General features: G+C 42.1%; 1 protein-coding gene across 3 annotated transcripts in view; it reads left to right on the top strand.

Annotated features, from left to right (window-relative positions):
* Positions 1-26,016, top strand: part of DDR2 (discoidin domain receptor tyrosine kinase 2) — a 150,865-nt gene that overhangs the window by 82,481 nt on the left and 42,368 nt on the right. For all 3 annotated transcript variants that reach the window (XM_032291557.1, XM_032291559.1, XM_032291558.1), the window contains one exon: positions 13,170-13,278. In XM_032291557.1, the coding sequence (XP_032147448.1) occupies positions 13,170-13,278 (109 nt within the window). The remainder of the gene's footprint in view (positions 1-13,169; positions 13,279-26,016) is intronic.

Raw genomic sequence — 26,016 nt, 5'->3', positions numbered from 1 at the left:
ACACTTGGTGCTAACCCAACTGCTGAATGAGGCTTTCAGGCTCTGGGACTCAGGCAGGAACTCCAGGGCCACATGCCTCCTTGGTATAGGGCTAGAGAGCCTCACTCTTAGTCTATATGTCCCTGGGCCAGTCTCCTGCTTTGTTCTATCATCCCTAACATCAGAAAAACGGGGGTAGATTACGTTTAGAGCCACTGCTGTGTCTTCATCCTGCTTGTTTTTGCTAAGGCAACTGAGCTTTAGAAGACCTTCTAAGTCCCTGTGAGGGTCTACAGCTGTCAGGGATTGGTGAGGATGAAGAACAAGCTGGTCTGTTCTGAATTCAACTCTGTCTTTCTCTGTCCCTCTCAAAATTGAAGGTCTTCCCGAGCCTTTGGCTCTTTCATCAGCCTGGATGTTGAGACTGCAATTTTTCACGATTGCTTGTTTTCTGTTTTTTTCTTCATGGTCTTTCCTAAAGTCTGTTATCCACCCAGGTCCACTTGTACATCTCCTAACCTCTTGCACCAACCCTGCAGCCATGCCCTGGCATGAAGCTGCTCACTCACTGTCTTGTTGGTTTTTCTGAATGCTCACATGCAGTAGTCATGGAAACCTCCTCCTGGTAAGAAACAAGACTGACTTCTGTTGTCGTGTTGCCCCCAGGTGATTCAAGCTGTCCTGGGCTCACAATAGATGCTCAGCATATGATTGCCACCTCGACTGCTGACCTTTTTCTTCCTATACACCATTCTATTCTTACCACTATTCAAAGAGTGATATTTATAAGCGCTTGCTATATCCCAGGAATTGTACTGTAAGTTTTTTATATGCACTATTCCATTCAATTTTAATAGTGATATCATTTTCTACTTCTAACTGTCTCATACTTTCTACATTGATAGAAGAGTATCCCCAACCCAGAGGCTAACTAGTACCTGGCTGTTTTAGAAGCGCCTGACCCGTAACATTTCTGAAGTTATCACTACTGGATATGGCTGCCAAGGCCTGGGAAGAGAAATCCTTTTTGTCTCTGATGGTTTCAGGGACGGTGAGAGGTTCCCTGTTTCTTTGCGGCAAAAACGCCAGGGTAAGCCTTGATCTCCTGAGTCTTGAGTATGTTAAGAGAAAGGCACTAAGGTTGCTCTGCCAAGGGCAGACCCTGCCTGGTGTCTGGGAAGTTGAGCCCAAGCTTCTCTCCAAGGAGGGTCTCCTGCAGGGATCAGGAAGGAGGTTCTATTGGCATCACACATGATCTCTTCTGGGTTCAGGAGCGTTTCCCATAGCTAGGTGAGACAGGATTGGTTGATGTCTCAGTGATGCCATGTTGGCTGGGCTGGCACTAAAAGTAGGCAGCACTTCAGAGCCATGCGTTCTTCCGAGGCAGCACAGCCATAACCGCAAGAGTAGGATGGTCCTGGTGGAAATGGCACAAACGAAACAAGGTCCTGAGCCTTGTGGCTTTGAGTGGCTGAACCGAAAGGTTCCTGGGGTAGGAGCACTCTCACTTGCAGTATTGATCAAGCAGGGCAATCACATCACTGGCCCACAGAAGTGGCCACCCCTCAGTTCTCAGCCCAGGCTGATTTCTGCTCTGCTGGTTCCTAGGAAAGCACTTGGGTCTTTCATGACTGCTGAAGCCCCAGGCACTTTCTCCAGAGGCAGCATCACTCACAGGAGGCACCAAGCAAAAGGTCCTGGTCAAAGGCAAGAAGTTTGTATTGTTGTTCTTGCCTATTTTATTATCATTTAAATACCTGCCAACCAACCTACAGATGTTCTTTGAGTACTTACTATGTAGGTGTTAAGGGATACAAAAATAAGGGTATGGCTAGGGGTGGCATGCTTTTTGCCCCTAACTTGTAAATTTATTGAGAACATGATGGCCAGACACAGTGGAAAGAAAAGAGAAATACAAATAAATGGTAATATTTATGAGACGGACACTCTTCTAGGCACTTCTTACGTGTTAACTCATTTCATCCTTACAGTATTCCTATGGGCAGGTGCCAATATTACTCCTATTTTTTTTTTTTTTTTGAGATGAAGTCTTGCTCTGTCACCCAGGCTGGAGTGCAGTGGCACGATCTTGGTTCATTGCACCTCCGCCTCCTGGGTTCAAGTGATTCTCCTGCCTCAGCCTCCCGAGTAGCTGGGACTACAGGCACGTGCCACCACGCCCAGCTAATTTTCATATTTTTAGTAGAGATGGGGTTTCAGTGTATTGGTCAGGCTGGCCTTGAACTCCTGACCCCATGATCTGCCCACCTCGGCCTCCCAAAGTGCTGGAATTACAGGCACGAGCCGCTGTGCCTGGCCTATTACTCCCATTTTTACAGGCGAGAAGACAGAGGAGCCAAGGTTCAAGTGTGTGCCCAGGTGCATGCTGCTGGTGAGAGGTGAAGGCAGGTCTCAAACTCAGCAAGTCTGGTCTCAGAGAAGGTGACTCATAAGGAATAGCAAGGGAGGTAGGAGGCAGAACATGGGGTGCAGGAGCTCAGAAGGTGGAAGCAAGTAACTTCAATCTGGTTTAAAGAAACCAGTTATCAGAAACAGACAGGGCCTAAAGAAGGTATGGGTGGCTGAGTTTTAGGAAGGAAAAACAGGAAGTTGGGCCAATAGGGGTAGCGTGATAAGAGAGTGAGTGCCAGACTGGACGACCAGGGGCCTGGCCTTGCCTGTGAGCAGCTGCTCCCCTGGGGAGGTCACTCTGCTTTTTGGGCTACCTTATTTTTCTCACCTCCAGTTGGAGAGAATTGGGAAAGATGAGATGTCAGGTCCCTTCAAGTTTTCACCGTATGGTTCTATGATTTGAGGGCTGGTATGTTTCTTTGGTTGCTTCCAAAACCCTCTGACCACAGTTCCTTAGGCTGATCCTCTCATGCCCTGTAACGTGGACAGATGGCCGTCCGCGTACCGTCACATGCGTCCGAGGGCTGCAGAGCCTTGGACAGAGGGTGCGGTAAGAAGGAAAATGAGAGAAGCTGGTTGGGAAAGACACTCACGTGCAGAAAAGTTTCCAGCGAGTCAGAGGTGAGAGTAAAAGATCCAAATGAAAAACCAGAGATGGCCGGGCGCAGTGGCTCACACCTGTAATCCCAGCATTTTGGGAGGCTGAGGCGGGCAGATCACGAGGTCAAGAGATCAAGATCATCTTGGCCAACATGGTGAAACCCCATCTCCACTAAAAATACAAAAATTAGCTGGGCATGGTGGTACACACCTGTAGTCCCAGCTACTTGGGAGGCTGAGGCAGGAGAATCGCTTGAACCCAGGAGGCGGAGGTTGCAATGAGCCAAGATCACGCCATTGTACTCCAACCTGGAGACAGATCGAGACTCCATCTGAAAAAAAAAAAAAAAAAAAGGCAGAGATTGCTAGAGCTCAGCAAGGTTGAATAACTTGTCTAAGGTCTTAGCAGCCCGAAGGATACTGGATTATAACACTTCTAATACATTGTTTGGTATTTGGAAAATACTCTGCTTTCAGTTTGCATTTTCTCTTCTTCTTCTTCCTCCCAGTAATCGAATGAAGACATTAGATTTGATGTTTCTAGTGTGTGTAGTACAGACAGGAAACTAGGTGAGTGTTACACAGTCAATGTTCTGTGACCCCATTCTGCCCCTGGAAGAGGGGTGTTTTCTATAATAGTGATGTGGCTCAACATCCTCTTCTCTTCCTAGAAAGGGAGTGAGAAAATGAGATAGCCATCTAGCACTTTCCCCTCTCACCCCTTTTACAAACTCCAGCATCTCATTTTACAACGAAATGACTGAGGTGGAGGGAGCAAAGGGCTCTTCCAACAAAGGCAGAAGTGGAGCTTGCTGTTTCATCCAGTGTGGGTCACCTCAGGTCACCTGAGGCACATCCTATGTTCCCAGATACTTACGGATGGGGTCATTTGGGGCCTTTGGCTTCGCACCGAGGGGTTGCATTTTGAGAATCACGAGGTTGGGACTCTCAGAGGAAAACTGGGAGTCAGGAAAACTTCAACAAATCCTCAGGAATCGAAACAGAACATGAGATGAGGATGTCTGGGACAGCTCTGCTGTTTGTTTCTGTATGTGTTTGGGGGCCCATCTCTTGCCAAAACCAAGCTCATTTCTGCATTTTTGTTTGCTTAATATGAAATACTCCAAAATTGCTCTTCATATTTGTTTAATCTGAAATGAAAATGACTCAGCAGATAGGAAAAACAAGATTTAAATGCCCTGATGGCCCCTGAATTAAAGTACATAGCCCTAAATCATGGGGGTGTTCTTCTCCACACCAAACCTTAATCTTCAACACACAGAAATGCAAGTGCCACACACACACACGCGTGCACACACACACACACACACACATATTGTGTTTGCCTGCCCCAACTCAACCTCACTCCATTTATCTTTTCCCCTTCACACTCCAGCCTTTTCAAGGCCCCACCTTTCTTGCAGGGGAGGCATATTTGAGCTTAGGTGGAGGGGCCTGGCCTGGCCTGGGCTGCAGGCCACAGATGATTTTCCAGGAGGGCCAGCACTTCCTCTCCGTTCCAGATCACAGGCTCAGTGTCAAGATCCCTGTAGGAAATCTGAATTTTCATTCTTCAGCAAAGTTGAGGCCACCTCAGATTGTCCCTAGCTTTTGGATCTGGAAAAATGGACTCTATGGAGAGAATGACCATCTACCAACTCAGACATGTCTTGCCTTGTACACCAGCTATATTCCTGAAAAGTTGGGTATAAACTGAATCTTGGTATGTTGAATCAATTTTGAATGTACTGAAAAGATTTGCTATTCAAAGGAACCCAGCACTGTATTCTTTTGTAAAGGGAAAAATTATTTTGTAATGGCTGCTCATCCTGTGATTTATGAGTCTGGTAAGCAGTTGGAACATTTTTGTATACTGAGTGCTATTTTAAATGTACTGTGTGGGATTTGTTATTCAAAGTTACCCGGCATTGAATCCTTTTGTGAAGAACTATTCTGTAGTGTAGATAAACATTTCATGATTTATGAGTTCGGTAAGTTTAGGCATTTCTTAAAGTGGGATATACCCCTAGTTCTACTTCAGAGAAAAAAGATGTTTTTTTGCTAATGCTAGAGCAAAAGATCCAGGAGTTGCCCTCTCTGCTTACTCTCCTTATCATCACTGGAATGGAAATGATGGAGGTATTTTTCTAAAGAAACGTAGTTCACTATTATAGCTACATTTCAAAGGTGTTTCTCTCCATATCCATATCATTCAAATATGTATTTATATATACATATATGTATATACATACATAATGTATCGTGTATATTTAGATCTAAAGTAAGAAACAGACATTGCAGTAGGGCTTATGTTCTGAACCACTGAAGGGCTGCTATTTCCATCATACAGAGTGCTGGGCCTTGCTCGGCGATCACCAGGAGTATAAGCCAGGCGAGGGGGAGACTTCACTCCTTCCTCACCCTTTCTCGCTTGGCAGCTCAAAAATCATTTCAGCACTCCTCTCCCAAGGTTCGTAGCTGTGTCCCCACACCATTCTATTTGAGCACTGGTGTGACGCTTGTTTTGGGAAATGATCTGATTGCTAAGACAGTTGGAAAAGAGAAATGTGGTGTCGTGTGTACAACCAAGAGCTGACCTAGGATGACCACATATTCCTTGGCTCACCCACGAGCCACATATTCACTGAAGTTCTCATAGGTAGGAGCAAATCCTGCCTGTGACAACCCTACGTGACTGGAGCTGTGTCAGGTAGAATGTGCAGGGAACTTGCCCTTTCACCATGATTTGGCCCTGACCGTGTTTCACAAAAAGGCTTTTGGAAGCTCACCCAAGTGCAGAGAGAGATCATTTGTGAGACGTTTGACCTCTCAGACTCTTGCTTTTTTCTTTACTGGAGAGCTGCTGATTTCTAGTTGTGACTGCCATGCTCCTGTCTACCTGATCTTCCATTTTGCTTCCTGGCTTCCTGGTGACTTTTCCAGATCCCAGTGGGGGCAGTCCTGAGATGGAGAGCTGGTGGTCTTTTGTCAGATCTGGGAGGTCTTGGACCATGACTTCCTTTGAAATCAATTTGGAATGTCCATCCACCTTGGCCAGGGAAGAGGATTTTGACTGTGAAGAGGGAAGTGGGTTCTTTGCTACAAAGGACATAGTCTCTCTGAGCCACATGTTCCTTGATGTTCTTTGGCAAATATTGGGCTGTGGGCCTAGAGACACTGACCTTGGAGTCAGGGGAACTGGGATCCAGTTCTAACTCTGTGGTCTTCTAACTTAGTGACCCAGGCAAGTCAAAATTAATCTCATTTCGATATAGAGATATGCAAGGTCCTTGACCTTAAATGACTCATGGTCTGGCTTGAGAAAAAGATAGGTAAAGAAGCAAACTCTAATTCAGCACAATGAATGGGAAGCAGCATCCAGACCAGGTAAAACAGCCTCAACTGTGGGTGAAGTGGCTTAGTGTTGTACTTTTCTACTTTGTCAAAAGGAGATGATAATTTCTCTCCACAGGATTGTGGTGAGGCTCGATGATATAATGCATCTGTAAGTAACTAACAAAGTACAGGAATTCTAAAATAGAAACAGGCAGTAATTCTCAACTGTTTTCTTCTTCGTCTCGATTCATGTGCAAGATATGCCAACCAATAATACCTCTCAATACAACAAGTGATTCTTGAAGTATAAGGACGTGTTCCCCCCACACCTCCAACTCTGGGAAATGCACAGAAAGCATCCTTGAGATTCTGATAGCCTGCTTCCAGGAGAAATGCTTTGTTTTGTTTTGTCAGAAAAGCTAGTATAAGTGACATTAACAAGGAACACATTTTCCTTGTTGAAAATCAAAACATTACAAATAAGGCTCAAGCCTCCCTTTGTTCAGCATTCAGTCTCCTCTGACAATGCTGCAGTCCATCTCCTAACTCCTCTCTGAGGGAACCGCTGCTGTCAGCATGGTGTTTCATCTTCCAGATCTTTTATATATGTAAATGAACATGAGTGTGTGTGTATCTATCCATAAAAATATATAATGTGCTTTACATAAATGTCGCAACCTTCTTGTTCACCTAAAAACATGTCATAGACCTCAAACTTTGTAACTGTGAGTAACTCTAACTCATTCATTGTTACTATTGCTTAGCATTTTCCAGTAGGAATATACTGTAGTTAATAACATTATCCTAATGGTAGACATTTTTCTAAGTTTTTGTTATTAAAAAATATATCACAAAGCACTTTTTCGTTGTGTATGCCTTATTGTGTACACACGCAAGTCTTTCTAATAATCAGTGGGATATATAAATCATGGTATATGCATTTTTATTAAAATTATCTTCTAATTTATATATCCAACAGCAGATAATGAGAGTATGCATTTCCCCATATTATTGCCAAATTTTATATTGTCACACTTAAAACATTTGCCAATGCCAGGTAAAACTGGCATTCAACGCTGCTTTAATGTTTGTCTTTGTAACAGCTAGTGAGAGTGAATACTTTTACATGTTTACAGAATTATATTGTCTCCTCTGTTAAATGCGTTTTATTTACTTGACCCCTTTTTCTAATGGCTTTTAAAAAATGATTTACAGAGATTATACTAGAAGTTACTTCATTATACAATTTCAAATGTTTACCTTAGACAGTTGTTTACATGTTATGTTTATGTTGTCTTTTGGTCTCAAAGAGGTTTTGAATTTGGATGGAAACATTTATTATTCTTTTTATTCCTGGATTTTGCTTTTCGTATCTTATTTGTGCAGACCTTCCTTATCTCTAGCTCATAGCAAATTGTTTAAGATTTTCCTTGAAATATTCTTATGGTTCCATTGTGACATTTGGGCTCTTCATTTTTGTGAGGTGTAGATATACTTTTATTTGCTTTTGAAAAGGCTACTAAAGCATCTGCAACTACTGAGTTGAAATGGCCCCTTCCTCATGTAGTACCTTTCCATTTATTCATGAGTCTTTTCTGGGTTGTTCATTCTCTTCAATGTTCTGCTTATGTATTTCTATAGCAGTTGCATACTCAGAGAGGCCTTTGCTGGCCACCTTACCTAGAATAGCTCTCACTCCCTTTCTATTGTGTTACTCTACTTCATTTTCTTCCCTGTACATATATTTCTTTAAAATTCTTCTTCATTTACTAGTTTGCTTCTGTACTATAAGTTCCATGTTGGCAGGAACCTTCTTTGCCTTTTTTACTGATGTGCTTATAACCTATAATAGCATCTAATAGATATTTACAAAATAGTTGCTAAATGAATGAATGAAGGCCAATGACTTGAGCAGTGGTATTTGCATTTTGCGTTTTCTTCCTTAAGGCTTTAATAAACTGTCAAAGGGATTTGTACTACTCACTAAAGAAGTAGGTAGAGAAGGGCTTTTCTAATTCCTCTTCCCTGTATGCTTTTGAGTTCTCTTCACATGTCACATTGTTTAAATATTGAACCCTTGGAAAGACTCATTCAAAGTGCAGAAAAGGGTGATTCTGCTCACCATAAGCTTTAGAGATACTTCCTTTTAGGGTATGGCATTTAGAATGACCGGATGTAGGCTCAAGACAATCATTAATTCATTCTACAAATACTTATCAGGCATTCTGGTAGTGTTGAGACTACAATATGAATAAAATAAGCATGGAGCTTGTGTGTGTTGGGGGGATACGAATTAAACAATTACAGCAATGAATATAGAAGGAGAAACTATGATCATTTCTATATAAAAATTATGATTTTAGAGCATGTAACAATCCAGGGGATCAGAGAATATTTCACTGAGAAAGTGACCATTTAATGGAGATTCGAACTAGGCAAAGAGAGGAGAGAGACTTCTTGGCAGAGGTCCTTAGGCAAAAGAAAATGGAAGAGGAAAGAAGAGAAGCCCCAGTGTGACTGAGGTGGAAAGGATGAGGAGGGCAGCTTTGGTGAGGTAGGTGGAGCCCAGACCAAAAGATGACACAGTGTGATAATGAGCAAAAACAAAAAAGAGGAACGACAATAACAAAAACGCATGTGGGCCGGGCGCGGTGGCTCAAGCCTGTAATCCCAGCACTTTGGGAGGCCGAGGCGGGTGGATCACGAGGTCAAGAGATCGAGATCATCCTGGTCAACACGGTGAAACCCCATCTCTACTAAAAATACAAAAAATTAGCTGGGCATGGTGACGCGTGCCTGTAATCCCAGCTACTCGGGAGGCTGAGGCAGGAGAATTGCCTGAACCCAGGAGGCGGAGGTTGCGGTGAGCCGAGATCGCGCCATTGCACTCCAGCCCGGGTAACTTGAGTGAAACTCCGCCTCAAAAAAAAAAAAAAAAAAAAAGCATGTGGATTTTGAAGTAACACAAACCTTAGGTTCACATGTGGGTTTGGTCGCCTGTCAGCTGTGCAACACGACGAGCTTTAACCTCTTTCTCCTTAGCTTTTTAATTGTTGAAAACAAACCTCATAGAGTTACTGTGAATATTGTATGAGATCATCTCTGATACACAGTAGATCTACATGGTATAGGTATAATACTTCTAGGTGCTTTACAGTGCTCTGTTTGTTAGCTGACATGCATCTAATTTTAAGCAAAACAGAAAAATAATTACCACATTTGGAGATTCACAGCTTGAAGCCCAGCAACAGTTTCAAAAAGAAAATTAGTCAACATTTTTTGAACACTTAGTAGTTTGGCTTAGCTCACTGAAAAACCATTTTTAAGCACCTACTTTGTACACGATATAAAGTAATGCTTTGGCAATATAAGAATAAGCCATTTTGAAGTTAATGATTAAGTGGATAAATTTACAACAATGTTGTGAAGGATCCAATAGAGTTAAATTAAGCCTGTGTTTTGGTGAAGGAAAGAAAGGAAAAGAAGTGTGGGAGACATTCTTTGTAGAAGGAATTATTAGGGAAAGTTATGGAGGGGAAGAAGTTACGGCCAGTTACCCATGAGAGAGGTGCCACAGGAGAGAGACAATCCTAGGACTCTTATGCAAAGGACTGCTAGGAGAGGGCGGTGAGCCAGGGCAGTCCTGGGCCTCAGCACTTACTGAACGGCTGCTTACAAAGGGCTCGGGTCTCTGTGGAAGGACATCCTGGATTATGGTCCGGAGTTAGTGCTCGACTATAGTCAAGACCAATGTCTCCAGGATTCACCTGTGTGTTTCTTTCTCTGGGTGTGTTTATTTAGGGACTCATTTGTGGAAATAGTATTCCTGCTGCTGGAAGTGACTAGGAACACTGAGACATGTGTTTATCTTATCCAAATCAATACCATGAAACTATGCCCGTCATCCTTTGTAGTTGTGGTCATGCACCCCTCAGCCCCTCACTATGGGACCATTTAAATTTTCTGTGTTTTATTTGCTTTCGATCCATCCTCTTCAGACAAAACCATCTGACTATATTGCCTCTTTTTTTTTTTTTTTAAACCACCCTGGGTGTGTCAGGATTATACTGCTTAGAAATTGTCTAAGAAAGCTTCTGTTTTCTGGAAAAAAAAAAGTGCCTTACTCATGTCATCCTCCTATTTATTTCATCCCTGTTATTGCCAATTAAAGTCTTGTGCATCCTTCAAGAACCTGGTCAGACATATATTTCGCCATGAAGCCTTCCCTAATCAGTTCAGCTTAAGGGAATTTCTTCTCTCTTTATTATTTTGCGTTACATACTCTTTCTAATAGTGGATCTAATGCTTGCTTGCTTCTTAGTGTTATCCAGAGGGAATTTTTTTTTTTTTTTTAAAGATAGGGTTTCACCATGTTGGTCAGGCTGATCTTGAACTCCCAACTTCAGGTGATCCGCCTGCCTTGGCCTCCAAAGTACTTGGATTACAGGGGTGAGCCACCACGCCCGGCCTCCCCAGAGGGAATTTTTAAAAAATCAACTTTGTGTTCTAGAACAGCAATTTTTTTTTTTTTTTTTTTTTTGTGGGGCTGAATCTTGTGCTATTGCCTAGGCTGAAGTGCAGTGGTAAAATCTCAGCTCACTTCTGTCTCCACTTCCCGGGTTCAAGTGATTCTTATGCCTCAGCCTCAGCCTCCTGAGTACCTGGGATTACAGGCACCCACCACCATGCCCGGCTAATTTTTGTATTTTTAACAGAGATGGTGTTTTACCATGATGGCCAGGCTGGTCTTGAACTCCTGACCTTAGGTGATCTGCCCACCTCGGTCTCCCAAAGTGTTGGGATTGCAGGCATGAACCACTGCACCCAGCCTTCTAGAACAGTTTTATATTTACATAATTATTGAGAAGATAGGTGCAGGGAATCTATGTATATCCCACACCCAGTTTAGTCTATTATTATCATCTTATATTAACAGAGTATGTTTGTCAAAATGAATGAACTGATATGGATATGTTATTATTAACTAAAGTCCATACTTTACTTTGATTTCCTCAGTTTCCCTTAATGTCCTTTGCCAGCATATAACATTGTACTTAGTCATCATGTCTTCTTAGGCTCCCTTAGCTGTGATAGTTTCTCAGACTTTCTTGTTTTTAATGATTTTGACAGTTTTGAGAATTACTCATCAGGATCTTTATAGGATGTCCCTCAATTAAGATATGTCTGGTGATTTTTTTCATAAGTAGACTGAGGTAATAGGTTTTTGGGAGGAAGACCACAGAGGTGTCATTTTCATCACATCATATCAAGGACACATACTATCAACATGACTTATCAATGTTGATGTTAACCTTGATCACCTGTCTTGAGGAAGCGTTTGTCAGATTTCTCCACTGAAAAGTGACTTTTTTTCTTTCTCCATTTTCATGCTGCAATCCTTGAGACAAAGTAACTACGTGTAACTTACTCTTAAGGAGCTGGGGAAGGGAGATAGTAATGTTTCATTTCCTTAAGAGCAGATTATCTACATAAATTATTTGGAATTCTTTTGAATGGGAAATATGCCTATTCTCCCATTTGTTTATTTAATCATTAATTTATAGCAGCATGGACTCATGGATATTTAGTTTACTCTTTGGTTTATAATTCGATACTACTTTTTTGGGGAAGGGGAACTCATTAAATTGGCTACTGTGTCCCTTTGACATACTCCTATTATCTTTTTATGTGTACATTTTTTCAATCTGGCACTAAAAGGCACTCCAAATCCATCTTGTATATATTCTGCGCCAGTCCTAGAATCAGACATTTTTTCCGAGGAATCCTGGCTCCTTTTACTGAAGAATGGTTGCCAGAAATCAAGATCTGAGTACTAGGTTTGCTCGTTGCTACAGGGATGTCATTGCTTCTAGTCTCTCTCAGAGGATGGAACATATGTGTGTATACTGACCCAGGCATATACACATATCTATAAATATTTCCATATGTAACTATTTGTATCCTTATTAAGCTAAACATGAGTTCATGCTGATGTCTCCAAATTGAATCTATCATCATATGAATCATTCTGGGGAAACCTGAAAATACAAAATCCCAGGTATCACTCCAGAGATAATCAGGATAAATATTGAACTTAAATATTTTGAAAGGCAAACATTAAAAGTATCAAATGTTTTTCTTGGTTGAATATTGGAATCAATATTAAGATTATGAAAACATCAGTTTACATGATAAATATAAGTTTTACTTTACCATTATTCACCATCTGGGTATTTATCTTTTTTTTTTTTTTTTTTTTTTTTTTTTTGAGATGGAGTTTTGCTCTTGTTGCCCAAGCTGGAGTGCAATGGCGCAATCTTGGCTCACCACAACCTCTGCCCCCTACCCCGCCCTGGGTTGAAGGGATTCTCCTGTTTTAGCCTCCCAAGTAGCTGAGATTACAGGCGTCCACCATCGCACCTGGCTAATTTTTTGTGTTTTTAGTAGAGATGGGGTTTCACCATGTTGGCCAGGCTGGTCTTGAATTCCAGACCTCAGGTGATCCACCTGCCTCAGCTTCCCAAAGTCCTGGGATTACAGGTGTGAGCCGCTGTGCCTGGCTGAGTAAGTATTTACCTTATTTTGTTACCTCACTATACTTTTGCTAATGTAAATTTTATGAGTGTGCAATCTAATAGAGTTTGAAAATTATTATATTAGGTGATTATTGGATGTGCCATTCAATTTCCAAAGTCTATGATTCAAAGTCCCATGTATAGAAGTAAACACTACAGAAACACAAAATTAACTGTGAGAATTGTATTCATTCATGTTGGCAGTATCTGCCTCACTCATTTCCTCTCCTTTTCTTTCTGTTTTCTTGCTTTATTGGTTGGCGGCAGACTCCAGTTCCAACACCATCTTCTGAGATGATCCTGATTCCCAGAATGCTCTTGGTGCTGTTCCTGCTGCTGCCTGTCTTGAGTTCTGCAAAAGCTCAGGTTAATCCAGGTAACATGGCTATTACTCAGCTATATGCTAGAAGACCAGCTGAATGTTTAAACCCATTGATGTTCAATGGTGGGTCTAAAAGCTGCCAAGAGGGTCTACAAGGCTCTTTTTTTTTTTTAATCTCCATGGTGAAGTATGATCAAAATAGAAACAAAAACTAATTTGCTTGATATGTATATATTTTAATATTTATAACATATTGAATATTGTGAAAGATTTTCTTATATAGAGCAGGGTGAATTACGAGGGCATTTTAAAAAATGAGAGGTGGCAGAAGTAACCATTCACTTTTGCATCTTCTGGGAAAAACAGGACAGAATTTTTAAGTGTCTTAGAGAACGGCTTCAGGTTGGTTTACCAGTTGTTTCTGGCTGTCTTAGACTTTGATTTTACTTGGATGTCCTGTTATACTTTTGGGATCCTGGTCCTATGGGATCTCAGGCAAGTTCTCTTTTTCCTAGGGTGTGGCCATGCTCAAAATAGATAGGTTAGGAGAACATTTTGAGCCCAAATTTATGGGATTGTTTTGTACTACCTGCATATTTAAACTTTGAATTGAAGTGAATAATTATTTATTACACAATATGCTGTTTACCAGCCTATCCAAAGCTCAGTGTCTTGAAATGAGCATTTATTTGACTCCTAGCTGGGCTTGTTTGGACTGTTCTCTGGTCCTGTGTTGATTCCCTCAAGTATAACCGGGAGTCAGATGGCTATTGGCTCGTCTAGCATGGCCGTGGCACTGATGAATGGGGCAACGTGGCTGTGCTCTGTTTCATCCTCCAGCAGACTAGACTGGGTATGTTTTCCTGGAAATTGCACAGACACAAGAGCAGAAGCAGGAACATTCAAACATTTTTCAAGCCACTGCTGAAATCGTGTTTAATAAGTCTCATTTGCCAAAGCAATTCATGTGGCCAAGCTCAGCATCAGGGTGGGAGAACACAAAGACTTAGATGTGAAAGGTCTGGGATGCAGGTATTGAAGAAGAATTGCAGTCAGTTTTTTCATTTTGCCACAAATATGAACATGGAAAAGTATGCACAGCTTAAGTGTTCAATTTCATGAATTTTATAAACTGAGGACATCTAAACAGTACTCGGATTAAGAAACGGAAGTACACCAGCACTTCAGAAGCGCTCTTCATGCTGCCTTCTGGTAGCTTTTCTCACCACCCCTCCAAAGTAGCCATTATCCTGCTTTCTAACAACATAGATTAGTTTTGCCCATTTTTGTACTTTATGTAAATGGAATTATACAATGCATAAATGCTCTTTGTGTCTGGCTTCCTTCACTCAACATTTTGTTTATGAGATTCATCCTACTGTTGCATGCAGTTGTCATCTATTCGTTTTCATTGTTGTATATTACTTTGTTTGAATATTTTATTTAGCCAATCTATAGTAGATGGGAATTTGGATAATTTTTAGTTTGGGCTCATTACCAACAAAGCTGCTATAATTATTCTTGTAAAAAAACTTTTGGTAGAGATATGTACTCAGTTCCCTCAAGTATATGCTTGGAAGTGGAACTTCTGGTTCATGTGTAGCATATGATATACTATTCTGCATAACGCCAAAGAATTTTCTGAAGTGCTTTACCATTTTGCCCTCCCACAGCAGTATGTACGAGTTCCAATTGTTCCATGCTGTGTTTTGATTCTTAAGGGTGCTTTCATTTTGTCCTCTTCATAGCATAAGGGTACATTTATGAAGATGCTTGCTCTCCTCGCCTCATAAAAGTTCCATGTGCATGGGCTTTTCTTTATATCTTCAAAAGCAAATATGATCAAAACTCCTTAAAATCAAAGAATTATTGGTTGAATAAGCCCAGTGCCTTGTTCCTTTCTCATCATCAGCTCAGCTGTTGTATCTCAGATGCTAACCTGGGTACCATTCTTTCACTTTTCTGCTCCGTATTCCTGTCAATCAACTGTTGATGTTTGGTCGCCTCCTACTACATTCTTCATGCTTTGAGTTCCAAGGAAGAGTACTGTGAGGGCATGGAATGGGGCGATGTTTTGGTGGTAGGCATACTCATGGAGACTGGCATGCCATGAGGACGTTTAAATGACTAAGCAGGAGAGCTGATTTTCTGTGTTAGAGTCCACTGTGGCCCTGGAGCAGGAAATGGGCTGTTTGAAGACAGCAAATAGTCATCTTATTTTTGTTTTTTATTTCTGGTGTCAGGTATTTCTGTTGGCTCTTTCTGTCGGGGAAAAATAAATAGACATCTTAATTTGCAAAGACCTTTATAGGAAAACAGGGCATGTTGAAGGACTAATCCTTCCCTCTGCCATTTCTTTCTATTTTACCAAGTCAAACCGGAGACAAGTGTTTGAGGCAGATGAGAAATTTTCATTCATTATCGGTGATAAAGAGTCTATCGTGAATCCTGAGGCTCATGGAAAGTTATGGCTTGCACACTGCTGAGCATAAAGTCAGTGTATAATAAATGCATGTTGATTTAAGGATGACTCTTCATCAGTCCTTACTGGTGTCAACTGAAAGCTGAATATAATGAAAGTATTGAAAGGTAACTGAAGGTACAGAAAGACTGAGTAAATTCTTGACCAGTTAGGTTTTCTTCACAGGATGGCCACATGATATAACAAATAGAATTTAAGCCAGGAGACATGGGCTGTAAGCAAATCCAACATGTAACCAATTATTGAAATACTGAAACATTTTAGTTGGTTATTAGATATAAAATATTGGTTGGTTAATAGTAACTGAGCTAAGCATTAAACTCAATTAATACAATAAAATAATAATTAGCTGAAGCTCCTTGTTGAAGATTTTACAATGACTATTGGTCAATAAGCCGTCAGTATTAGCATGATTTAGTTGATAACAGAAACACTGAATATGTAGAAATATCAATCTTGGGGCCTCAGCAGATACCAAGAGAGGATAAATAATCTTGTTTATATTTAAGAAATTTTCTACTATTTGAAACCATAAATGTCTTACAGGTTTCATCCATGGAGGCTTCAGAGTAGCGGTGATATGACAGAGATAGCTGGCTGAGGCACGAAGGCAGCAAAGTTATTGGCTCAATGTTCTAAATCATCTGCGTTTTGGCAAAGTAGGCAGTGAGGCAGATGGCGTTAGTGGCATTTCCAGTAACGGCAGTGTTAAAGGCGGCATTGTCAGTGGGCTGCAGGGTAGGCTCTGCAGGTCTCCATGGGAAATGCTGACATGCAGGTGTGTGTACATAGTCCTGAGTTGTGGGCAGTGTTCTCAGCTATCTTCCAGCTGCAACAGTGCACCAGGAACTGGAACCTAATGATCATTAATCCAGTGGAGAAGTTATTGGAAGAATTTGAGGCAATTTCTGATGTCCAAATCATGGCTCAGAAATACCATTTAGCTAGTGATGTCCAAATAAAACAAATAATCATTCCAATAATTTCTGAAAATCATTTATACAAATCAACAGATGTTTGCAATGTTATTAGTGCTAATGAATGATTTGAAGTTAACTTAGAAAAAAGTATTTAGCTTACATTTGAGCAACAACTCTAATTATAATCCTGACTTGGTCATAAATTAATGGTGTGACAGTGAGCAAGCTGTTACATGTCTCTTTGTACTTCCTTAATCTTTTCACCTGTAGTAAACTTAAGCGGGATTAGATAATCTATGTGACCCTTTCTGCTACAAAATTGCTGTAATTTTGTGGCGTGAGAACTTTATAGCCCATATTGGAAGATCTGATGGGCTTTGAGCTTGGAAGTATAGCCCCTGAACTTGCAAGGTTGTTTCTTTGCAACAAAGACGTCTTGTTTCCAACTCCCTACCATTTCCCAGGCTTGGGGATGTGAAATCTGAATTTCAAGAGACTCTTGCCCTTGGGGCTAAGCACATCAGAAACGGCTGATAAATACTTAAAAATTTAAACCTTAAAACTCTGCTTAGTGAGTGCAGAAACCCTGCCCCAGTGTAACCTTCAAGAGCGCCATAGTGCTACAAGCCAGGCTGCTCCAGAGCACCTTTTGCTCTAGAGGCAGGGTCAGGAAGTGGCGTTTCAGGCTTAAGAAATAGCATATGCAATGGCTGAGAGGAGGGAGAAGAACATGTGGGACTCCTGGTGGAGGGTAATGAGTGAGAGAACCAGCGGGGCTGTGTAGGAGACCCATTCCCCAGTGGGATCCTTGAGTCAAGTTTTTCCTTATTTCCAACTTGGACTGGGGCCGCCAAACTTGATAGGAGAACTAAGGATATCTCCACGGGAAGGGGACCTCTTTAGACTCCACTGCCATGTACAGATATACTGGGCTGCAGTAGTTGTTTGAGTGAACATCAGTGTCAGGCTCCTCTAGGGCTTATAAAACCACTGTCTCAATGGTTGGTGGGAAACTAGCACCTTGTGTTTTTCCAGGTAGGAGGTTGAATGGAAATATCCTGATGATCCTGAAATTCTAGCCCAGTGGTCTGAAGCCCTGGGACCTACCCAGCCAACTAGAGGACTGCTGTGTATTAAAAGCACAGGGGTGCTTGTTCTCACTCTCCTGACTTGGCTTGTGACAGCTGTTTGTGCTTAGGAAAGGCAGAAACACCTCTTCTTCTCAACAGGCAAACCAGGCCTTTAGGATCTGTGGTGTGGAGCTGGGGCAGGGCAGGGCTGGGGCTTCCCATTTTCATACCACACTTTCCCCTCATAGGGGGAAACTTACTACCAGTACAGAGTCCTAGGGTGGGAGTCCCCTTTTGGTATCCAGAATGCTTCCACTTTGAAAAAGGGTGGCAAAGCCATTCAGGGTTTGGGATTAGGAGAGGAGGAGCTTTTCTCCTCCTGGCCCCAAATTTATTTTAGGTTCACCACTGTGGTTTTTGTTCTTTACAGCGTCAATCCCGCATATCACTGAGTTCTTAGGGTCAGGCAACTAGAATTCTAGACTATTCATGTTGGAATAGACCTTACAGGTATCTAAGTCTCCTCTTCATTTTACAGATGAGGAAACTGGGAGTCAAAGCAGGTGAGCGATTTGTCCCTGTTCCATGTTTAGCTAATAGTAAACCTAGGACAGGGATCCAGGGCTACCTGTCTCCCACCCCAGATGACTTCCACCTGGCCCTTCAGGGAGCGATGTGCTGAAGTGACCTTTATCTAAAAATCATGTATATCTGTGCAGCCTCATGGCTTCCTTTCTGCAACTAACTTCCAATAAACGTTTATGGGGGTGAGATGTAACTGAGGTTTGAGAGACAGCCTGAGGCCAAAGAATGGAGTAAGACCAATAAATTAGACAGTGCTCACACCTAGTCTCATTATGCTGAACAGGAAGGCTGGAGCTGGAAGCCCTGCAGGGCCAACTTACCCTGGCCTAGAAGCTGAAGCACCAGGCTGCTTTGGCTCCCTTCCATCACCACTCCCCTGTCTTCCAACCAAGCTGCTGTGTGTTAATTCACCTACATATATTTCCAGATTGGAAACTCAATTTTGTTTCCCTGGGTTCTCATCATTCGTGTTCCCAGAGATGTGTGTGCTGAGAAGGTTTATGTGGCCTCATTTGTGAAGGAAAAGGTGATGCTAGTTTCAGGTTTGTGAAACCAGGCCTGAGGTACTAGTGGTGTGATGTGTGTCGGTGGGTGGTGTTGGGGAGTGTGTGTTAGACGGCCTGAACAGGGCCCTGGGAAAAAGATAAAAGGCTGCCAAAAGATCTCTCTGGTTGAATTTATCTTACGTGAGCAATGCTAGAAGCTGTCCAATTGGCTCTTTCTTGCTGGTGTGTTTGTTTGTTAAGTGTAAGCTGATGCCTGAGAGTGACTTTGGCATCCTTCCTGCCAGTAAAAGCGTCTTTCTCTGAGTAAAACAGAAACTCATCTGCCCCTTGAGCCCCGTTGGTTGTGCCAAAGAGGGAAAAAGAGAATGCAAAACTCAAAGAATATTCAATGAACACTTAATATATTCTGGGTACCACTTTAAGTGGTATCAGAAAATTTAATCTTCACAATAATATTATTATTATATAATAACAGCATTATTCCAGTTTTACAGAGGAGAAATTGAGGCCAAGAAGCATTAGGTAACTTACCCCAGGTTACAGAGAAAGCTAAGTGGCAGAACTGGGATCCAACACAGCTCCAGCAGGCATGCTCTTTTCTTCTACTTCTTCTTTTTTCTTTATTCTGTTTTTCAAATTTCCAACAATGTATCAGTTAAGAGCTTTTTGTTTGTTTTTAGAGAGGGCATCTTGCTTTGTCACTCAGGCTGGAGGGCAGTGGTGTAAACATGACTCACTGCAGCCTCGACCTCCTGGGCTCAAGTGATCCTCCTGTCTCAGGCCCCCAAGGAGCTGGGATTATGCGCATGCACCACCACACCCGACTAGTTTTGGTATTTTTTGTAGAGAAGAGGTTTCGCCATGTTGACCAGGCTGGTCTTGAATTCCTGAGCTCAGCAACCCATCCACCTCCGACTCCCAAAGTGCTGGGATTACAGGCTTGAGCCACCACACCCAGCCACAAGCATGCTCTTGACCTCTGTGCTCTACTGCCTGTGGATGTGAGACTCAAGGAACGTCAGGGCAGAGGAACCCCAGATTCATGGACCAGCTATGCATGGGCTACAGGGACCCATGAATACCCTGAAATTGCATCTCAAACTTAATGTGTGAAGACAAAAGTCCATTTGCAGAAGGAAAAAAGTTTTCTGTTATCAGATGTTCAAAAGACTCTGTGACCATTTCCAGAAAAGGCTAAGAATGACTGATTTAATCCAATCTTGTACAAATGAAGAAACTGAGCTTCAGTGAGATAAAGTGTTGGGGGAAAACGTGTTTGAAAAGACTATTACCAGATCTAACCAGCCTGTGCCTACTCACGGGGCGAGCATGGTCAGATTTTTGGCTTCTCTGAACCGCAGTCTTCTCATCTATCATTGATTGCTACCTAGGAAGAGAATATATGTAAAGTACCTAGCATGGCATCAAACACACAGAATGTGATTAATAAATGCTAGATCTTCTGTCCTCTTCCTTAATTTTGTATATTGTACTGTGATAATGACAGGCTTCATTAGTCTTACCATTATTCTATACTGTCCTGTATATTTTAACTTAATTATTTAGGCCATACTGTAAAAATATTCCATTTTTCTTTGAGGGCAGACTTCTCCTACTTCCTGGGCTTTGTATCTTGGGATAAAAGGGTTCCAAATGCATCTACTGCATCATCAGCTTTACACCCAAAGTAGCCAGGTGAATTCCTCGTTCATACCCTAAAAGTTTGCCATCACCCTATTTTGCATTCTGAGGCCTAGATTCCTAGCTTGTAAAAGGCAGCCAGAGAGCTAAAAGTGATGCAGGAAAAAACAGAGCTTTGCTTTTTTTCTGTGGTCAATAGGGACAGAGGCCCACGGAGACCTAGTCTCCTTGAGTCTAAACTTTGGGGCCAGGAGCATGATCATGGGACTGCAGGAAGAGCTTCACACAAAGTCCGTTTTCTGCACCTCTCAGTTTTCACAACCACCTGCAGAGCTCAGGTTTGCTTGGGGCTCTCATGTGGAAAGACCAAGAGTCTACAGAAGAACGACAGTGTTGGCAGGAGCAGATGAGGAGACAGGGACCCTGCTTACCGTGGAAACCTGGCACTGGGGCTGCTAGGGCTGTGTTCACATAATTGCTTATTAATGTTTTGTTCTGAAAGCTGACAAGAACTCTAGGGACTTCAATTCCGTAGATCAAGACATGCAATATAGAGGTATGAGTATGTAAGAAACATAGATTGATACAGATATAAAATAGGAAAAATACACACACATATTTTTATATTTATATATGTGTCTGTGTATATTTATGTATATATATCTATATGTTTACATGTTACATGTTGCATGTGAACATATATATCTACATGTAAATATACCTACATATAAAAAAATATATATATATATTTTTATTTACTTTATTTTATTTTATTTTATTTTATTTTATTTTTTGAGATGGAGTTTCGCTCTTGTTACCCAGGCTGGAGTGCAATGGCGCGATCTCGGCTCACTGCAACCTCCGCCTCCTGGGTTCAGGCAATTCTCCTGCCTCAGCTTCCCGAGTAGCTAGGATTACAGGCACGCGCCACCATGCCCAGCTAATTTTTTGTATTTTTAGTAGAGACGGGGTTTCACCATGTTGACCAGGATGGTCTCGATCTCTTGACCTTGTGATCCACCTGCCTCGGCCTCCCAAAGTGCTGGGATTACAGGCTTGAGCCACCGCGCCCGGCCCAAATATATTTTTATATACACAAAAATATTCCATAAATATATACATAAGGCCAGATGTGGTGGCTCACGCCTGTAATCCCAGCACTTTGGGAGGCTGAGGTGGGCAGATCACCTGAGGTTGGGAGTTCAAGACTGGCCTGACTAACATGGAGAAACCCCATCTCTACTGAAAAAAAAATTACAAAATTAGCCATGTGTGGTATCATGTGCTTATAATCCCAGCTCCTCAGGAGGCTGAGGCAGGAGAATTGCTTGAACCTGGGAGGCAGAGGTTGCAGTGAGCCGAGATTGCACCATTGCACTCTAGCCTGAGCAACGAGAGCAAAACTCCATTTCAAATATATATACATAAATATGTTCACATATTACCCAATTAGATCAAATCTCCAGTGTCATGCCGATTGAGATACTGAAGGTGTGAGAGTGAGCTGGAGCTGAAAGAATTTGCCAGCCCAGGTGAAACGAAAGGGAAAGCTTTTGAGCTTAAGAAAAGGCACAGAGACACAAATAGAAAAACAAACAGGCAAGGATAATTATTATTGAGGGGTCATGAGGGCAAAGGTGGGGTTAGGATGGCACCAAAAGTAGAAAGCACATAATCTTGGGATCTTCAGTATATGACAAATGCTTTATGATCGAAGGCCTTGTCTTCAGCGGGTGTTAACGTAATGCTATGCCATGCTGCCTTTCCCAGGGTGCAGGTTCCTTTTGCTGTAACAGTTCAACACATTCTGGGAGCGGTACGTTCTAAAAATTAGACAACAATAATCCTCCCTGGGCTCTCTGTCCAGATTCTTCCCCAACTTGGTGGTTCTTGACCCTAGGGATCACACTATAAACAGGGTGTGTATGCTGGTAGCAGGGTGCGATGACCACGCGATACGGTTACCAGACGGACTGTGACAATGAGAATCAAGAGATCTAGATTCTAGCTCCAGCTCTATCTCTATCTACTTTGTGACTTGAGGTAAATCTCTGCACCTCACTTTATAACATGGGGTCCATAAACTTTGCTGTCTGAACTGCATGGGGTTATTGTTGGGGATCAGATGAGATAATGGAAGTGAATGAGCTTTGGAAAGTTACATACAAATATCAAAGACTGTGATTTGTTACTTTTGGAAGAGAAGAAAGTGAAAATAAACACTATGAAACAATAGTTTCTGTCAAGCAGATGATAGAGAAAAAAAGTCTATTAGTGACCATTAAGGTCACTTGTTGTACTCAAGAGAGACTCAAGTTGCGTTTGGGGAACGGGGCTTCTAAAGGCCCTGAACTCTGGCCATCCTAACTCTAAGGGGATGCAGGGTCCTGTGCTCAGGCCAAGCATATTCATTATTATATATATACCTGCATCTACTGAAGTACAGCACCAGGGGTCCAGCCTTCTGGTGTTGGAGGGCTGGGAGAACCCATCTCCTTGTAGAGGTAGAGCAGCCCAGGGCCGCAGGGCAGAGTGAGGCCTTCATGCATGTTCCTATTACATGCACCTATTACACCTATATAGTATATATATAGCAATGAATGTCTATAGAGAGAGTAATATATAGTATATATATGGTAATGAATATATATATAATGAATATATGTATATTCATTATATATATAGTAATGAATATATATAGAGTAATGACTATATATATATAGTAATGATTATATATATATATATATATATATATACACACACACACACACACACACACACATATATATATATACATATTATTTTTTCCTGGGGAAAACAGTGCGATTGTTGACTTAGCTATGTGCAGGCATTGCTAACTTGAGAAATGACTCGTACTGGCATGGGAGGAGCCTTCAGCATGGGCATAGGGCAAATCTACCTTGAAAGCAAGGCAGAGTGTCTTCATTCCGCGTAGCTGGTAGGATTGTCTGAATTATTGGTCTTCCAGGGGTTCTTAAAAACTTCCATGTGTTCTCTCTTCTCACCAGGTCCTGAACTCTACTCTGTGTCTTGTCAGACTCTCAAAACCTCAGCTCAGCTCTTCAGAGGGCTTCTCCTTACGTTCCCCCTCCACACAGCCCCAGCATTTGGCATGTGCTGAGTGAGATATACCGCATGCTCAGGGGATGCCAGGTCTCCCTCAAAAACTCTGCTGATTTTTGTCCCGTAATGACCCTCTGCTAGTGCCAAACCCAGAGTCAGCCTCCTGCCCCTGCTCCAAATGGGCAAATGGCTGAAAGTGGCTGTGGACGTTCCCTCACCTCTCTGAGATTCTCTCTTTTCTGAAGTCTTGGTCTCTGTATTCTCATTGCCTCAGAAACAGTCAGATTCCTTCAAGTAGATGATTTATGAATTTTATTTAGCTCTTCCAGTTACTCTTAGAGGGAGCACCGGTTACTGCAAGCTACGCCATCCCACCTAGAAACAGAGATATTAATAAAAAGTGAATTTATACTTTCTTGACACTGTGATGCATGTTAACTACTTATGTTTTACTTTTTGACTTGACTGCTAGGAAGCTCAGAGACAAAGTTGAAATCCATCATCAGCCAGTGCTATAGAACCAAATGTAATACACTTTGTATATAATCTTCTCTCTAGCTCATCTTATTGATCCTATTTTCTTTTTTTCGGTATCCAAATTTCTTCACTTATTTATTTATTTTTATCTCACACAACTTTGGAAGTCGATGCCAAACTTTACTGAATGAGTCAAAGTAAAAATAATGAAAAAATAAAGAATACCTAACTTTACTGAGCATTAGTGCTCTAAGCGCTTGACATATATTAACTCATGCATTCCTTATGGCATTCCTGTAAACAAGCGCCATCATTCAGTGAAAGTGAGAGGCGGAAAGCTTAGGTAACCTTTCTAAGGCCGTAAAACCTTTGAATTGCTTAAGGAAGAATAAATGTAACATTTAAAACAAACAATTCTCTCTCCTCCCCTAGATATCATTTATTGAGCCCCATGACATTCTATAACGTATGCTAACTGCTTTGCATACAATTATGTTAAATCTCTGCAACAACCTTGGCTTGGCAGGATTATTGAAGAAACCAAAGTTCATAGAGGTTTGGTAACTGGTCGTGGGGACCCATACTTCAGAAGTGGCAGAGCTGAGTCTTAAGTATAAACTTTCCATGATTCCAAACCATGGCCTCAGTTTTGTTCTCCACCCCTGACCTTTATAGCTATCCAGTTTCCTCAACTTACCTTCCTGTTGGGCAAAGGACCTATTATTTACTATGGAAGCTTCACTGACTTTGTTAACCAGGAAGAAGAATGCATTATGTGATCCCTATCTTAGTACCCTGAAACCCACTACAGCTTGAGGACTGCTCTCCTGGAGCTCTGCAAGAATTCTTTCTGGAAATTAGTTTGGGCTTCCAGGAAAACTGCAATCCTAAAAGTCTATTCCTAAGGGAAATTTCAATTTTTCGCAAGAGGTCTGGGTGAAATAGCCTCCACTTTACCCAGAGAATAACCATGTGGGCTGAAGAAAGAAACCCAAATAACCTTTCTTGGACCCCCTGTGGATTCCCATTGTGTCAATATTTATCTGCACAAAGGACCAGTCTGAAATAGCCTGCTCTGTGAAGCTTGTGGGAAGCAGGGCCCCAGTGATGGCTTCTTTAATTGAACTACCTTGTCCCTTCAGAAATCGGAGGAAGTAGACCATGATAGCCTGGGGTTGAAAGCAGAAAGAACCAGGGATCAGGGGACTTGAATTTCAGTCCTGGTTACCCTAGCCCTCTGTGTGAACTTGAGTAAGTCAGTTTACCTTTCTGGGCCTCGGAGGTTCTGATATTTAACATGGAAACATTAGAGGGATTGGCTTCTTACATTGGCTTCTGGGCTCCAAAGTTTTATGATTACAGATGTCCCTTTAGACTATAGGCTGGCTTGGGACCCCATACCCCAATAATGCTCCCCAGTCAGTCTTGTCTGGGCCCAGAGAGGCCCAGGTGTCAGATCTCTGCACTTCAGGCCTCATGTGGGCCATGTGTGTGTTTTCCTGGAAGCTGCATATAGGACACTCATTGACGGGGAGCCCGTGGTCTGGAGCTAGTAGTGAGATGGTAAATATCATGGAACAAGCAGCCCTTTCAGCCTCTCAGCTTTGGCAGGATAGTATGAAAAATAATTCTTGGGAAGCTGGGGACTGGTGGCAGCTGCTTCTCCTCAGCCTGCCTGCCAGGCCCTACCAGAGCTTGGAGGGCTGGAGCTCCCTGCTGGGACGCAGCCTTTGCTGGTAGTTTTCCACTCTGGGAAACTGGAAAAGTGAATTGGCTTCTCTGTCTGGGAGACTGGTGGGTAGCGGAAGCATCGGAAAACCACTAAGACAACTCAGCAGGAAAAACCAGGAGACACTTATTTGCTGCAGGGTCTCTTGCTTCCCTTGCTATTCCCCGCTTTTACTTGCTTCTTTACAGTTCATAATGGAACAAAAACAGACTGGTGGGATTGGATGAACGAGGAAGTGGACTTGGGGGGAAAGCAAAGAGACCTGACATTTAGGGCTTGGGCCAACTTGGCAGTTCTG

The sequence above is a fragment of the Sapajus apella genome, unplaced genomic scaffold, assembly GCF_009761245.1.
Source record: "Sapajus apella isolate SASKATOON/1434 unplaced genomic scaffold, GSC_monkey_1.0 scaffold25, whole genome shotgun sequence".
In the NCBI taxonomy this organism is placed as follows: Eukaryota; Metazoa; Chordata; class Mammalia; order Primates; family Cebidae; genus Sapajus; species Sapajus apella.
This window is presented reverse-complemented; position numbering and strand designations above follow the sequence as displayed.